Consider the following 17257-nt stretch of genomic DNA (forward strand, 5'->3'; position numbering starts at 1 on the left):
CAATATACTGGGAAACTTCCCAACCACAGGCTGCTTTTGGGAAGGGCCAGAATAGAGCCTTCCCTCAACCTGATGTCCAACAGGTCAAAAAGACATCCAAAAAGCAAGCTAGAATAAATAATGGATAACCAGAAAACAGAACTTCCCATTTAAGATTTCTGAAATGAACAGAAACTTGGATGTGCACTTGGAAGTAGGGAAACAAGTCTGGAGTGGCCTAGGTCTTCCTACAGAATGCAACTGGGGAGCAGGAGCTGCCTGACCTGTCCAAGAACTCAGCTCTGAGGGCTCCTCAGCTCTCCTGTGCCACCAGCCTGTCAGGCAGCCTGCCAAGGGGCTGGGCAGGAAGGAAAACAGGGAGGCTTCCAAGAGAAAAAACATCCCGCTGGAAAATTTCTGACTGCTCTAATAATGGCCCTACTTTGCGAGTCGGTCACAGAGCTGGCAGAAGGCAGGAAGACCCACTGCCTTCCCTGGTTAGCTCCCGGCTTCCTGTAGAAATTTCTTTCTACTCCAGACAAACAGCACCAACTGAAGTAATCCTCAAGTAGGATGTTCATAAATCCCCTGAACCCTCCCCACAGCAAACGGCGTTGCTTTTCCCCAGAACGATGACAATTATTAATTGGCACCATTCAGGAGGTAACATTTTCTTTGGGAAGGCCTTTCCTGCTTTAGGCAACCACATGTACTTTTGGCAAGGTCTCCAGACAAGCCCTGCTGGCAGCACACAGCCTTGTGCCTCGCTCGGAAAGACCGCACGAAAAACCAGCTCACTTTCCAGCTCCCATTCCAAGGCTTCGCAAACTTGGCAGGGCTAACAACCCAATCTGGCCTGGCTGCAGGAATAACTGATGCCTCCTAGGTAGCATCCCACAAACCTGCCCTGGAAATCCAACAGAAGGAGCCCTTTCAGCCTGCTCCGTGCCCGCTCCCAGCTCACCGACCTACCGCTCATTGCTCAGCGTCATCCTCGGAGGGTCCAGGTTGGGATTCTCCATGGACTCCATCTGGGGACAGCGTAGGAAGTAGTAGAGGGTGTGGAGGGCATCAGGGGACCAGGAGATGGGCTGCTGCTGCCGGGTCTGCCGCACAGGGCTCATGCCGGGCCGGACGGTGTTCAGGCACTGCATGTGGTGCATGGCTCGCAAGACCAAATCGCCTGCGCGCACACACAGGGAGAAAACACAAAATCATCTCTTTATCAGTCACCCACAGCGCTTTTAATCATGCTTCTTGAACAAATCAAAGCTCTCACAGCTCAGAGGAATGTTTGCTGTGTGCACAGAACCTCCTCCACAAAGGCAGAGAGTGTCCTGTCCCTCAAGCTGCCACTCGGCAGCGCTTTCTTTCAAATACCAAGTTATCAGTTAGAAAACATGAAGTGCAACACCTCTCAGTTGCCACACATTCTTTACAGTGAGTTTGCTGGTTTACTGCTGGTGTTCTCCTCTTTTCACCCAAAAATACCAAATTTTTTTGCCAGCCTACAAAAACTACTGATGTCTTTGTAAAATGTCCTCTGCCCAACCTGGAAGCGACTGTTTCACAAGGCGAAATCAGTAGCACCAATACTTCACTCTCATCTTTTTTGGAGGTTGCTCCCATTTCTTCCAACTGGGTCATGCTGTTCTACCCTCCTGCCTGGCACTTGAGACAAATTAGTGACATTATGTTCAAGACAGAAATCCCTTCTTTGAGGAGTCTGCTGCTCCCATTCTCACTCCAGATGCAGGTTTCTCCAGAACAGCAAGACCTGACTCTCTTATTAATAGGCCAATCTTTATCATGCCGGCTGTCTCAAGCTGTGCCAGAAATCTGTTCCTCAGCAATATAAGAAGCTCAGTCCAGGAGGTCTCTGGGCTTCTTATTCCTCTTGGTTTTTGAACTGGAGCCAAGCTGCCTCTGTGTCGGAGCACGGTGGACCTGAGGAGGCCGTGATGAAGGTGACCTGCATCACACAGTTGCACTCAGAATTTTAGGACTGCAGATTTTTAAAAAGTTCCCAGAGCAATGAACCCAAAGCTGGTCTTTTTGCAATAAGCTTGCTTTAGGCACAACCCTGTTTAATCTCCTTGTGTTGTGGTGCATTACAAACTCCAAAAAGCTTTAAAAGCTTCATCTTTGAGTAGTGTGACTACCAACCAGTGAGCTGAATTATTACTATACTTAGCTAGGATCTGTTTTTTCCTTGGGAGAATCTCTGCTGCTTTATGCTTCACAATCCCCTCGAACTCTCACAGGAAACATTGCTCTATTGTGTCCAAAAGTTACAATACTGGGAAAGGATGGAACCGAAATAGTCGCCCCATCACAAAGCTGGCTCCTGGGAAAGCAACCTGAGTTTAGTGGTGTCACATATGCATTAGCAACACCTCCCTCTGAAATTCTTGGGAAGTTATTATTTGTTTATTTATATCTAAAAGCAATACACTAAATTTGTTAGTCAGAAACCCTGGGGTTCTGCTGTTACACAGGAGAAAGCCCCACAAAGCTACTGTATGTCTAAACATGACGTTTTTAGTGGTTCAGACCAACGAGGTATTAAAAATCTCAGCTTGCAGTCTAAAGCCCTGCCACTCCTTTGTTGTACAGCACATTCAGCTTTAAGGACCCACTTCAGAATAATAAAAAAATCCTTCTAACAACTCTGCCTTTCCACTTCAGTAGCTCCAGGATCCTCACGTTTTACGAGAGCATCACGGATCCTCCAGCGCTGGTGCTAACACAGAAGTCTGCACAGTTTACAGCAGAAACGCATCTGGAATTCAAATTTTCAGCTCAGAATAACGGTCCTTCTCCTTTGCACACTCACTCTATTTTTCTGGCAATGGGCAGCAATGTTTAAAAAAATTAAAAAAAAAAAAAAAAAAAAAAAAAAAAAAAAAAAAAAAGGCAACTGTATCAGGAGAGCCATTCACTGGATGTACTGACCAAGTTGGCCAGGCAGGGATGGGGGAAGAGGGAGAGAGGAAGCTGTATTCAATCTTAGGCCCTCGCTACAAATGTTCTCTTGTGTTCCAGGATAAATAGAGGTATGTTGAAGGAATTTGAAAACCTCAAACTAAGGCAGGTTGCAAAATAAATGGTGAAACACACAAACTCCTTACTGGCCCTGGCATTCATTAGCATTCAGATGGTGCAGGCTAAGAAAATGATGCCAGCAGAAACGTTGCAAGGAGGAAAGTAGACCAGGAAAACACAAATCATTTTTGTTTACTTTAAAGGGGCTTTGCGAGTACTCTAGGAATGGAACATTTCATTTGGTCAGCTATAAAAAAAAAAGGGGGTTGAACAAGTTTTTGTTACCAGAGTGCTCTCAGATTTTCTTTTTCATTCGCTTTTTGTTTTTTAAGTAACCAAAAAGCTTTTCCTTGAATATCCCAGACATTTCCACTGTAGAAACACTAACCAAGTGTTTGCTGTCTTTAGGAGATTTGCTGTGCTCTATAAATGCACAGGAGAGCCTCCAGAGGCATCTAGGAAAGAGCATCCAACTTTAGCTGTCAGTAACATCTCTACCAAAAAAAAAAAAAAAAAAAAGGCACATCTCACACCTCTCCAGGTGAATTAGACATTAAGCAGACTAATGAAACCAGCTGATTTTCATAAACAGCACCACCAGACAATTACATCTCACCCAACATTAAATGCTGCTCACACTGCCAACAGTGGCAGCACTCCCGCTGCCCCTCAGCAGTGGAGGGATGGGCTCTCCTGCTCTGCTGAAAGAGCCCCATGGTGGATTACATCCCAAACTTACTCAGCTCCGAGATGCTCCCGACGCACGTGGCCAGCAGGGACTGCTCCAGGGTCCGCAGCTCCAGCTGCGCGTAGGCGTCAGCCCGGCCGTCGCTGCACACAGAGCCATCGTGGTAGGGGCTGAAGTAGGCAGGGAGGGACAGCACACCTGGGACAGAGCACACAGCACACCTCTTACAAATCAGCCCACACTCTGTGTGCAAAAGCAAATCCCTCCAGGAGGGATACAGAACTCACACCTTTCTCCAGGAATTTTTGAACAGTTCAAAGGAAATCAAACAGCGCCGTGAACACTGCTGGAATGGCTGAAACAGGCTCCAGGGAGTAAGGTTGGATGTTCCTACAGCCTTTAAGAGCTGGAAACAAATTGCAGTCCAGATAAAACTACATGAAAAGCTTTGGTTAAGTCTCTACTCTTGTTTATACAACAACAGGGCCACGCACACACGGCTCGCTGCTGAACAGCTGTATGCAGATCCCCAGATAGAAGGGCCTGATCTGGAGAGATGTGGAATATAGCCTGGAGTCCACCTCATCCCCACAACCCTGCAAACAAAACCAGGGGCTGTGCCAGCCCTTTGAACCTGCCTTGCAGTTTCAGGTGCTCAGACTGTGGTTTCTGCATGTGCACACCTCTGGATGCGCCAAGCGACGCCCAGGAGTTCTGAGGTTGCCTGAATTTTCATCTCTGTAAATGACCCCCGTGTGAGAGAGATTAGGAAGGTAATTACACTGCACACACGTGCGTACCACACACATCTCTTCTCCATCAAATGCACAGGAACTGATTGCTCTGTGTGGCACAGAGAAAAGGGGGAATGTGACCTCTGCAGTGGATATGAGGCAGGGAGCAGGGTCTGTGACAGAGGCTGGGCTGGGAGAGTGACCTGCCCTGTGCAGTGGCACTCTGGGGTAGGTCTGGTGCCACTGCATCCTGCCCTTTTTGGAGGGCAGGTGGACTCCAAAAAGCCACCTGTAGTCACTCAGCCATTGCTCCTGTGCCCTCACTACTGCCCCATTTTTAATTACAGATCTATCCCACAATTCCAGTAGCACCTCCTGGCCCAAATTTTCCCTGATTCCAGGCAAGGCCACTCATAGCAGCCACGACTGCCTGTGCTCTTAGCCTGCTGCATCCTGTATTTCTGATTTTTAACTTTGATCCACAGCAATACAGTTCAGCTCGGACCCACATTTCCTTCCTCCCTCACCTCCCGGCCCTGGGTTAGGCTGGGATATGGAGATCCTTGACCTCCTGTCACATAGGTGCTGTGTATTGTTGCCCAACAAAACCCTGCAGCTCATTGTGCAAGACCCTTTGTTTCTTTGTCTTGATGTTTTCTTTTGAGATTTTATGCTGGATTGATCTCTCCTACCCTTTTCACATCCTCTTTGCATCCTGCTTTGTGGCAAAGCCAAGGGCTGTATCAAAAACTTCCTGGACATGATGAGAATAAGGGAATGATTTATCCTGTTGTGCTTCTTCACTGTACATCACTGTTAGTTAATGGAGAACGCTCTGCCAATGCCCTCTTAACCTGAATAATTAGGAAGTTGAGGCTTTAAGAGCTACCAGAAGCCATGCATGCAAACTAGGAGACCTTTGCTTTAAATACACTATACAGAGCCTAAGCCACTTCCTTTTCCATGCCAAAGCTATGAAAGGATGTTTTAGAGACATATGGATTGAATTTATGGCAGAGGGAGAATGAAAACAGCCTGATTTGTCAAAATTTTCAAATAGAGGCACATAATTCTACAGAGGCGAAAACAGAAACTGGCAGCTCCACTGCTGAGCCCAGCAGAGGGAAAGAAGTGGGGCACATTTTCTCTGCCAGCCCCTTTCAGTTGGTTCTGTTTTCTAACAAGGAATTAAAAATTAAAGATTTGCAGAACGCTTTGGCTCGCAAAAGGCAACAACATTTTCTCAGTTTTCCAGTTCACAGTTTGTCAGGTGACGTGTGGAAACAGGGAGGATTTATTTACCTTGGGAAAAATGACTCATCCAAGATAGCTGTGGACAAGATTTATGTTGTCACCTGCCTTGGCACAGCTGAGGAGCATCCTTTAGGCACCAGAGAGGAATAAGGAACTCACCAAGACTTTGGCCATGTACCAAGACCCAGTGATGCCACCGGGGATTTTCCCTGGGATCGAAGAGGGGATGAATGACATAAAGATTCCAAGGCTCCCTCATGTCTGGCAGGTCTCCACAGGTACAAGCAGGCCTGGGAATGAGGACACACCTCCCAACACTGATTTTGGGGCAGTAGGAAGCAAAACAGAAATGTACCCCACAACTATTCTACTTACAGCACGCTAATCAGGATTTCCCCTCTGATCCCCTTCCAGTAACTTCAGTGAGTTAGAAAAACATCATTGCTGCTCCTCAGATCAGAAATTCAGGCACAAGGACATCTGCAGTCAAGCTTTGCCCACTGATGTCTTAAGTAGGAACAGGACTTAATCTTTAATACCAATTAAAACCCCCCTTTTTTGATAACAGACAACTGCCTTGTGCTGATTATTTGTATTCCAACCTATGGTTCTTGCTCTCCTGCTTTCCAAATCATGGAATTTTCAGTCAAAAGGTGTTACAATGGTATAAACCATGGGCAGTTTCTGTCTGGCATTCACATTCCTGCATTTTCATATTAGTGGCAACACTGGTTTTAATCATGACTAGCAAGATAAGCAAAACTGCAACTGAAATAAATCGATCCACGTCAGAATGCTCTCAGTTTGATGTTCACCTTTACTTCCTGACTTTCCAAACTGTGTTTTTCCCACAAAACAATGTGAAACAACATATAATTACTGTGCAGGAATGAACCACTTGGGCAGTATTTTTAATTAAGATTTTAAGTACAGGATCCAAGCCCTGGTGAGAGACTGAATTCAAGTGTAGCTTAGCTCAAACTCCAGGAGCAGCAGGAGCTCACAAGTCACCACTGGAATGGCCTGATTCTCAATTAAAGCATGGCTAGCTAACAATTTTTTCCTGATCTTTCCATAGCTTTTGAAACAGCAGCTGGAAATAAAGCCATATTTATTCTGCCTCAGTTAAATATGAAACCTGTTCACGAGCACTTGCTGCCAACGCTCTTAAAAGGCAGTCACAACTGAGTGAATTCCAGTTAAGCAGTTCCTTAAACTCAAATTATTCTGCTTGCCTGAAGAGTTTCAAATTGTTGTCCGTAATCTGATGCTTTTTAATAGCAACTGAAAATGTTTCCAGTCTGAGCAAGATCCAGGGAAAAGTCTGTTCACACTCCTGGACATCTTTCTGCTTTAAGAGGTGCAGCAGCTTTGGCTGAAATGTGATGGCTCCCCCGAGCAGGGCTGGGCAAGGCTCTTGTGTGGCTTCCAGGATGTGCTCGAACACCTCTGCCCTGGAGACAGGCTGGGAGAGCTGGGAATGTTCAACCTGGAGAGGGGAAGAGTCCAAGGAGAACCTAGGGGCTCCAAGAGAGCTGGAGAGGGGCTTTGGACAAGGGCATGGAGTGACCGCATAAAGGGTAATGGCCTTAAACTGAAGGAGGGTAGGTTTACATGGGAAGGAATTTTTTACTATAAGGATGGGACAGTTTCCCAGAGAAGCTGTGGCTGCCTCATCCTTGGGAGTGTTCAAGGCCAGGCTTGACAGGATTTGGAGCAACCTGGCCTAGGGCAAGGTGTCTCTGCCCATGGTAGGGGGTTTGGAACAATATTATCTTTAAAAGTCCCTTCCAAGCCAAACCACTGCCTGATTCTATGATTCCCCAAGCTGAGCAGTCAATCCAGTTCCTCAAGAAGGACAATTCCTGTAAGGAACCCCAGGTCCATCTCTGAATGTCCTCATAATTCCGAGGCTGGCAACAAAGTCTGTTCTTTTGCTCTCAAGATACAGCAAATGCAGACCTTTCCCTGAATTTTGCTTTGAGATTGGAATGTTTGACTTTCCAACTACCCACGGTCCCTTCACACCTCACAGGGACTTGCCATCATTTTTACCTTGTTGTAATGGTTTTCTCTGGGCTTTCTCCAGTCTGGACCCTTGATGTTGGCAGACAACTTCCTAGAGATTAACTCATCAGCCATTTGATGGCTTTCAAACACTTGTATGATGTCTAGAGGTTAAGATGGGGCCACTCACAAGTGGCAAAGGGCCAAGGAGTCTTGGCTGGAAAGCACTCAAATTCTGCTGTCTGGGATTCCTCATGGAAATTGCCCAGGATACTGATTTCCTTACTTCAGAAATGCACTGGCTCTGCTCATGACAGATTAGGCAAAGAATCAGGAATATAATTAGGACAGGGATATATATATACACCATAAACTACTGACACGGAAAAACTGCTTTTTTAAAAAATAAACCTAGCAAAATGCATGGGACAATACAATGTGCTATTTATACCTAAACACTTCCATAAAACAAATCAGAACAGTAGGGAATAAAACACCTCTTTGGCCAAACCAACCAGAAAGCCCTTGGAAAATTCAAAATCATCTCTATACATTATAAATTGCTGCTAAAAGCCCCATGTATGAAACCAGGAGTGCTGTGAGTATGCTTGAAAAATGCATTAGGAAACCAAGCAGGAATCCCTACACCAGTGTGCTTTTGCAATGTTTGGCTTGGGATAAATTCTGCAAGAAACATTCTGGGAGGTGGGAATGATAGCTGATCCCTGTGAACTGAAATTTTGGAAGGCCCAAGTTTTGAAGGCGGTCGGTGACGACCTGACTGCGCTGGAGTTGCCAAATCCCACCAATTCCAACAGAGCCAGGGGAAAGCTGAGCCAAGTGCAAGTGCAGTTCCCACGCTGGAACGTGGCCATGACATCGGGATGGCTGTCACCTTGCACAAAGTCCTGCCATTCTTCATGGCCAGGAGCATTCAAGGCTCTCCTTGTTTTCCCTTCCCCGTTCTCCCACAGCACACAATGCCTCGCAGTTCCCTCTTGCCAATCAGTTCCCAGTGTGGAGCACCAGCAGGAATTAATGCCAATCCTTGGAGTTCTGTTTTCTCCTTGCTGACCTACCGCTGCTAGGAAAGCTCAACCCCTCTTTATTTTATGAAATGAGATGGGATCATTTTGACAGAACATAAACAAACCCCTCCGAAAAACAGCAACCAAAGTGTTCCTGATGGAGCTCCCTCAAAATCTAAACACATCAAGCTCTATAATCAACTGCAGCCATGCTATAGATGGTGAGAGAGGCTTGTGATCAGGGAACAATGCACCTAATTGCTCATATATAGGAAAAGAGCGTGGCTTCTGCTAGAAAGCAGGCAGGCATCTCTCCCAGTTTGTCAGCAGTACAAAAAAAAAAAAAAATCAGAGTTTCCTATATCTGCATCCACATTAAACAGTAATTCTGTAATTGGAAACAGGAGGAGAAACAGAGGAGCTGCAAGTGGAGGTGATTTTTAAATTTTCTGCAAGTGCTATGCTGGATCTCTCCACTAAAGAGCTGATGTCCTAAGGGGACACTTCTGGACACCTCAGAGTCACACAGCCCTCAGTCTTGGTCCTACTGATCACAGAGACAATATTCTCTCCAAATTAGCAAAATACAGTTTTCCTGGACTTCAAGAATGTTATCAGAGAATGAGTTGCCTTCATGCTCACAGTCTTCCTGTAGCTCAGTGTCAACAGGCATTTCTTAAGTGAAGTACCAAAATAACCCAGGAGAGACTTATAAAGCACTCTCAAAACTCACCACCCCTTTCTCCTGGGGTGCAGGTCATTGCAGCAACTGGAAGTCTAAAAAGCAGGGAAAGCCACGGAGCACACAGCCAGGGAAAGGGCAGGAGCCTGTGAACAATCACTACAAATACCTCCCTATACCTAGGAAACTTCCCTGTGCCCGTCTTCACCCCACACATTTTGCTTCCCTTTTGCTATGAAAATGGTGGAATTGGATAAAGGTAGGAAGGATCTGTATTCCATTTGAATCCAGCTGTGATATATGAGCTTGCAAATGACTATAAATGTAGGAGAAAGGCCTCGGTTTAATACCGAGTCAGAATTTACTGAGTCACTAATCCCACTTCCATACCCCTGTGGTCTTCTGGACAACCACTAACCTGGCCTGGCCCCAAGCACTTAATTGAACATAAGCACAAGGGAACATATCCTGGGCTTACATTGTCACAACTGCCAAAAAACACAGCACAATGACTGTCCTCATTCCCATTTCCGAGACGGAGAATATTGGGCAAAAGGAAGAGAAGCAACCACAAAACTCCTCCACCAGAACCAGCACTTGGCAAAGCCCAAACCTCCCAGTTCAAATTCCCTGTATGAAACTGGGCAGCACAGAGCCATTGCTCCCTGTTCAAAATTCCCAGTTCAAATTCCCTGTATGAAACTGGGTAGCACAGAACCATTGCTCCCTGCTCAAAATTCCCAGTTCAAATTCCCTGTATGAAACTGGGTAGCACAGAGCCATTGCTCCCACAATCCGGATCCAGAGATTGGAAATGAATGGAATAACTTTGTGTGGCTTTAAGTGTAGGTTTGTAGAATTATGCTTCCTGTTTTATGTGTCCTAATAAAAGGCCTTTGGGGATGTAATCTGTAAATATAAACTGTAAATGCTTCCTACTATTATTACTTCCTACAACTACTTCTGAAGAGGAGCGTGTGTGCTCAGATGTCAAGTACATCCCTAAAACTCAGCTGATCCTTTTGGAATTTTGTACGTGTGATTTTCTAGGCATTGGCTCTTCTATGCAGGGCCCAAGGGCAGGCAAAGACCTGCACTACACTGTAATATCAGTATTAAAAAATCTACCAATTATCAATAAATCCATGTTTCCAGGACTCTTATTTTCAGGATCCAGTATGGCACACAAAAGAGGAAACCCCATACTGGGTTAGAAATATAAATGAAAAAGCCAAGTTTTATGAGGAGTGGGATAAATAGATTATGAACACTGTTAAAGAAATACAAAACCAGAATCCTGTGCCAAAAAATGACTGTGGTCCAAGAGGCTGAAGACTTGGAATTCCCTACTTGTGTAAACCCTAACCAGTTTGATTAATCTCAGAGTCTCAGTCTGCTTATCTGGAAAATGAGGATATTGCTTCATTCTTGGTAAGGGTGGTGTGATAGCAGCAGTGTTCTTGCTTCATTTATCATCCTCAACTTACTCCTTCATGCTGCTCAACATTCAGCAGTGTCCCCATTTCCCATATGTGTCAACAGCACATTTTTTTGCCCCTTACCAACAGCTCTTTTTTCATTTACAAAGCCCTTTTTACCTTCAACAAAGCTCCCCAAGACGTAGCTACTTCTGAGATGAAAGGACAGATACTGTGACAATATTTAATTGCGCCTCAGTGGAGTTTATGACATCAGAAGAGAACCTTTGCCCAACTATGAGAGGGTTAAGGAAAGCAAAATTATTTCAGCCCTGTAGAGATTTGGATGTGGATAAAATACTGGGCAGTTGTTCTGATAAACAGAGCAGAAATACTTGCATATAGCTTGCATATATATATATGTTGTTTCTTTATAAGAAATTACAAAGAAACAACATACATATATATGTGCAAGCTAAAAAATAAGCTTTGTTTTTGAAAGAGGGAGAGAGGTATGACAGGTAAGCAGTGGTAAGAGTCCTTTAGTGGCACTGCTGTGGGGATCAGAAAGCTTAGGAAGAAGAGGGTCCTGTCTCCATTCCTCTGGAATTCTTTAGAAGTCTCCAATTTAGGTGCTTTTTAGTAAAACCAGCTTCATTTGGTGTAAGCAGTGGGACTGCAGCAACTGCAGGCACCAGCTCGAGCCCTCCTACCCTCCACAATACCCTCTTCTAATCCACTCCTTATTGTTCACTGTCCTTCCTGTAATCTGGCCTTTGAATCATGCCCAGCTCCCCAGATGTGATCTGAGTAAGCTCTTTGTACATCCCATAATGACCTCTCTTTACTTGCTTTCAATTCTTCTATTTATACATCCCATGATCTGTATGCTTGCCAAACAAAGAGGATAGTAAATTTATATCCTCAGCCACTCCCAGTTCCTTTTCTTAGGGAATGTCAAGATGGAGAATCTGACCAGGGAAGTACTCCAGAATAATCCAGTGCAATCCCTTCTAATGTATTCCAGAGCAATTTTTTTTGGAAGAAATTACCCCTGCATGGCAGCTTCTTTATACAGGTGAATCCTTGGCCTGATAAAATCTACCCTCCTTAGCTTCTCCTGGCTGTTGCAAGCCATTACAATCAGATTTCAGAAACCATGGTCACTTAATAATAAACATCAGGACTACAATTACATCAGTTAATGACCTAAAATACAAGAGTGTCATAAGAGCTGATTACTCTCAGTTTATTTTTAAAAAGCCATGAGGAAATAGGAACTCAGCAGTAACCACCTTACTGCTCCTAAAGGAATTTTTTAGGCAGCTCAGGGCCTGTCTCCTTTAGCTGTCAGCAACAGCAGCTTGGATTTTGTCAGGGTGAAATATGCATCTGTCACTCAATATGAAATTGAAATTTTATCTAAGAGAAACACAGTGCAGTGCTGAGACCGTGAAGTCTGACCTCAGGAGGGCAAGGCTTGGAGGCTCCCCAGGATGAGCACATTCCTACCCTGCCTGCAGACAAAAATGATTCAGGTTTTGAGTCACCAGCCAGACAACACAAAACTTGGGGCGGGTGCATGGTGAGTAGTTCAGGAGAAAAGAGACAGCACCATTGTGGATTTGATACCTCCAGTTTAATCTTCAGTATTATTTCAGCACAGTAAATTGCTCACAGCAGCGTTTACGTGCATGAGTAATTCCTGAATCACAAGCTTTGACATTTTTTACCCCAGCTCTGTCCGCAGCCCCATATTTGTGCAAGCTTTTGGGACAAGACAAACACAAAAAGCTTCACCATCCTGATAACAATGTTTGTGATTGACAAGCACCATTAGGCAGGGTTTGCTCTCCAAGAGTATTTTGATAGCACTAAAGACCAGCAGCGATTCTAGCCCAGGACAGAAGCTATGCCTCTCTTACTTTTCATTTCCTTAAACAAACACTTGGAAGTATTTGGCAGTTTTCCCCCCCAATACAGCTGATTAGTCTCTTACTAATGACAGCATTTTGCAACTTTCTGCTTCCTCACATCAAAGCATCCTGGAGATCTTGTCAACAATGACCAATTGTTTAGACACTCAGAAGCGAAGCTGAGGAATTCCATTTACTCACCAACTGCTCAGCTTTATCCTCGATCTGCAACACTTGAGCCCATTTCTCGCATCCTGTGTGGCACTCAAGGACCATCTCATACCATTCCCATTCATATGTGGCTTCCTTCCATGACATCTTGCTCTGGTTTCAGCACCTATTTTACTCCCTGCTTCTGCATCTGAATTCCTCTTTCTGGTCCCCCATCACCGCTTCATTGTCATCACATATGCACTCAGGGTTCAACCTTTCCAAGGCTCCACACCAGTCCCAAACGAGAGCAGATCCAACATCTATTTTTGACAGTGCCCTTCAGGGGTGGCAACACTGTAAGAATTTGGCAATATTTGTAAAGCTGGCAGGCAAAAAAAAAAACAAAACCAAAACAAAAAAAAAACCAAAAAAACCAAAACAAAACAAAAAAACAACAACAAAAAAAAAAAACACCAAACAACAACAACCAAACCCAACTATACTACAAGGCTCTGGCCTGTCTCTCTATTGCACAAGTGCCAAGTGCATTTCAAAGTCTAAGTCTCTTGGTTGTAGCCATTTATAGTTTGTATAAAAAGCATAACTTGTACACTTCCATTAGAGCCCTAAATATAACTGCCCTGAGCAAGTACTCACTGCTCCAACAGGACCTCTTTGAATTTTGTTTCCAAAAGAATGCTGCTGCCACTATATTATTTATAGACATTTACATTAAGATCTGAATACTTGGTCAGGAAACCACTCTGATTAATGCACCCCCAACGTTGTTTTATAACTCAGAAGAAAACTAGTATTTTTATTTTAGAACAGCAAATTTTTTGCATAAGCACCAAAAGCAGCAGTTCTCAGGATGACCATGGTTCTTTGAAGAATTTGGAAACATGACCACATGTTCTGGGTTTTTAACATAACATCTGTGTAGGAAACGAAAATTAGAATTCCAATCTTGTGTTTTATTTTAAAAATACACTGTGATATCTCTACCACACCCGTGCAGCAGATCCATAATGGATTCAAGCATTCAGCCCAATTGATTTTGACAGCGTGCTGCTGTCTCAGGGCTTTCCTGCATTGGACTTCCAGTACCCCATTTCATAGCATGCAATTATTTTCCTGACACTTGGAACATTGTTATTTGTAGAGGTGAAATGAAGAAAAAAAACCCCAAACATTTTTCATCATTTCAGGCAAAATGATGGAAAAACAGGGAAAATTGCCTCACAGCAGAAGAAAATGGAATGAAAATGAAAGAACTTTTTAGAGCAAGATCCTCTAACTGACAAGAACTACACAGCTGGAAAAAAACTTCCTTCATTTTAATGAACAATCATAGCGTTACCTTTGTCCATAAAACTTCTATGGTCACTAAGGTACAAAATAAAATCTCTATTTTCTATTTTGTTGGTTCTGTGTTGTTTTAAGTTGATTTTCTCTCTGAGGGCAACGTGGAGCATCACCACTGCTGCGAGGCAGAGATACACAGCATGGAAGGACTTGAAAAGCAAAGGTCCATCCCACACAAATAACCCCATCCCACAGAAGTAATCACTTTTTGGATCCAGCTGTTTGTCTGCAACCACCATATCCCAGCAATATTAATAGCTTTGATTATTGCCAAGGGAAAAAAACATCTTAGAAGGCTTTTTAAATTTGTCATGGAATAAAGCAAAAGGCAGAACCATGGCAGAGGCAGATTTGGGGAGGCTAAACTGTCTAAGAATGCTTTTTTCTGTTCTTTTCACCAAATTATTGAAGTGACAGCTCAAATAAGAGACTGTTCTGTTAAAAAAGGACAAGCTGGTAAAGGCTAAAACTGGGCTGCCCTGCAGCTCCACTTATGGGTGGGAACAGACTGGAATAGGAGATAGGGAACATCACTTGGAACTTGGAAACAGAAACTTGTTTGGAGTTCAAACTGTACTTCAAAACAGTCTTTTCCCCCAAAAGTAATACAATAATAACAACAGGGAAGGGAAAGGAGCACACAGAAGACTCAGAGAGGCTGGAAATAGAGATATGAAAGAAGGATGGTGGAAAAGGAACAGGAAAAAAAAAAAAAACCCAAACCCTAAACATTCCCCGATGGAAGAAATCAGTGAAAGAATGGGAAACAGTCCTATAAATAAGAGCCAATTCTGCACCTTTACCTTGGAAATATTTTATTTTTCCCCAGAATTCCTGAGGAACATGTAACACTGTATCCTTTAACCCCCAGTATCATTTGTCTCCCTTCCCCTCATCCCATTCCCTGAGAAGTGGCACAACAAACAAAGGGTGATTGAGCAGAGCTGGACATGCCTTGGCTCCGTGCTGATGGAACTTGATACCCACTGTAGCTGTGTGGGCAAAGTCATTCAGCTTCCAATGCCCCTTCCTGGGCTAATTTCAAGATCACCATAATAAGATAAAAAAATAAATGACTCAATTTTTTAGCACTGTGCTTTGAAACCTAAGGTTACTTGGGTTTGATTTGGGGTTTTTTTGATGTTTTATAGTTCTTCAGGGCAGAAGAATCAGACAAACAGAAAAATGTAGCAGTCTCCTCACTACCTATTTTCAAGATGATCTTCACCTTCCTGCCCTGTTCTTCCTAATAAATCACTGATTTACTGTTAGGGCCCTGCAGGCTCAACCATTGCTTCTTCATCTCAGTGGGAGCCAAATGATGATTGAGATGCCAATATATTAGGCTGGCCTGATTCAAAGCAGGGTAAGGAACAAAGCATTTGTACAGAGTGAAGATAAATGAATATAAATCAAGTGCTAAGCCATTTTCTGTGATGGATTAGCACCTTTCTTTGACCCAATAATGTCAAGGGGTCTCCAAGCTGACAGGAACTAATGTGGAAATCTGTGCTGTGCAAAGCCAGGAAGAATCCTGATCTCCAGCTGCACTGCTCCTCTGTTTGCATTTTGCTCTCACTCAGGTGTGAGCAATCCATCTCCCCTTGGGAAACGTCACTACCAAAACTGCCCACCAAAACTATCTCTAGAGTATAAAAGACTTCTTCAGTTCTGACTTCCTGCCTGTAATCCCATTCTTATCAGTAAACCAGCAGGTCATAGATGGTGCCTAGGAAGGGACTGGATGGAAAAACGTTCTCAGTATCTCACAGAATGGTCTGGGTTGGAAGGGATCATCTCAAGCAATCATCTCATTCCAACCCCTGGCCACGTTCATCTTCCACTGTCCCAGGTTGCTCCAAGCCCTGTCCAACTTGGCCTGGAAAAATTCCAGGCACGAGGCAGCCACAGCTTCTCTGGGAACCTGTGCCAGGGCCTCCCCACCCTCACAGGGAAGAATTTCTTCCCAATATCCCATCCAACCCTGTCCTCTGTCAGTGTGAATCCATTCCCCCATCCTGTCACTTCCAGTCTTTGTCCAAAGTCTCTCTCCTTTCTTGTAGCTCCCTCCAGGTACTGGAAGCTGCAATTAGGTCACCCCAAGCCTTCTCCCTGGTATCCAGTCATGTTGCCAAAGTACAAAACTATACAAAGCCAGCAGCAAAAAGCACATGTTTGGATCAAATCTGGCAACTGCAATTTTGCCAAAAACAGATGTGAGGGGAAAAAAACATTAGTGTACACAGAGAAAACTTCACTGGGAGTCAAGGCCAAACCTCTCAGCTCTGGCCATGTGCAGTAGCTGGAGCTGTACTGTATTATATTACAGAGTGGTTAAAATGCACTGCATCACTGGCTGGTGGCAAAGCTGCAGGGTTTGAGAGCAGGAAACACATCCAAGCCCTGCAGCTATTGCAGCCTCCACCATTGGCATTTTCCAGATGAAAAAGTTGTGTATGACTTACCCAAAACAAGAAAAGAGCAATGTTTGTCCTGTGCCTGTGACACGAGCTGGACACTTGGCTCTGTAAAAACAAGGGTTCTGTGCCTGGGCTGCTCTCCCAGCTCGCTCTGGACCTGGGTGCAGGCAGCCTGGGAAGCTCAAGTCCCACAGGCGAGTGGCACTTGTTTAACCTGCTGGAGACTGAGTCACCTCTCACCCTCTCCGATGAAAGACCATCGATATTATGTGCTCCAGGCTGGATTCCACCCTCGTGTCTCCACATTACACTGATAAGAGGCAATATCTCAGAGACCCAGGGCACTAAAAATGAGCTGAAGGTGCTCTCATTACCACCTACATTGTTTTAAATTTCCAGTGAACTATATCCTAAGTGACAGCAGCCCTGCTCCCCTGTGTCCCAAGCTTTGTACTCCTGGCCTCTGCTTTTGTTCAATATTCTCCCTCAGCAGGCTCAGCTTTGGCTACATCACTTCCTTGCCTCAGAGTAAGCACTATACAAATATATAAATGCAAGTGCAGGCATA

At 44.4% G+C, this 17257-nt stretch overlaps 1 protein-coding gene across 1 annotated transcript in view; it reads right to left on the bottom strand.

The window, feature by feature from the left end:
- The window catches only part of ABTB2 (ankyrin repeat and BTB domain containing 2), a 111793-nt gene that overhangs the window by 35926 nt on the left and 58610 nt on the right, over positions 1–17257 (bottom strand). Inside the window, exons 2-3 of the mRNA XM_053979887.1 lie at positions 3764–3910; positions 952–1162 (exon numbers count right to left, since the gene is read on the bottom strand). Of these exons, the coding sequence (XP_053835862.1) occupies positions 952–1162; positions 3764–3910 (358 nt within the window). The remainder of the gene's footprint in view (positions 1–951; positions 1163–3763; positions 3911–17257) is intronic.

The sequence above is a fragment of the Vidua macroura genome, chromosome 6 (assembly GCF_024509145.1).
Source record: "Vidua macroura isolate BioBank_ID:100142 chromosome 6, ASM2450914v1, whole genome shotgun sequence".
Taxonomy (NCBI): Eukaryota; Metazoa; Chordata; class Aves; order Passeriformes; family Viduidae; genus Vidua; species Vidua macroura.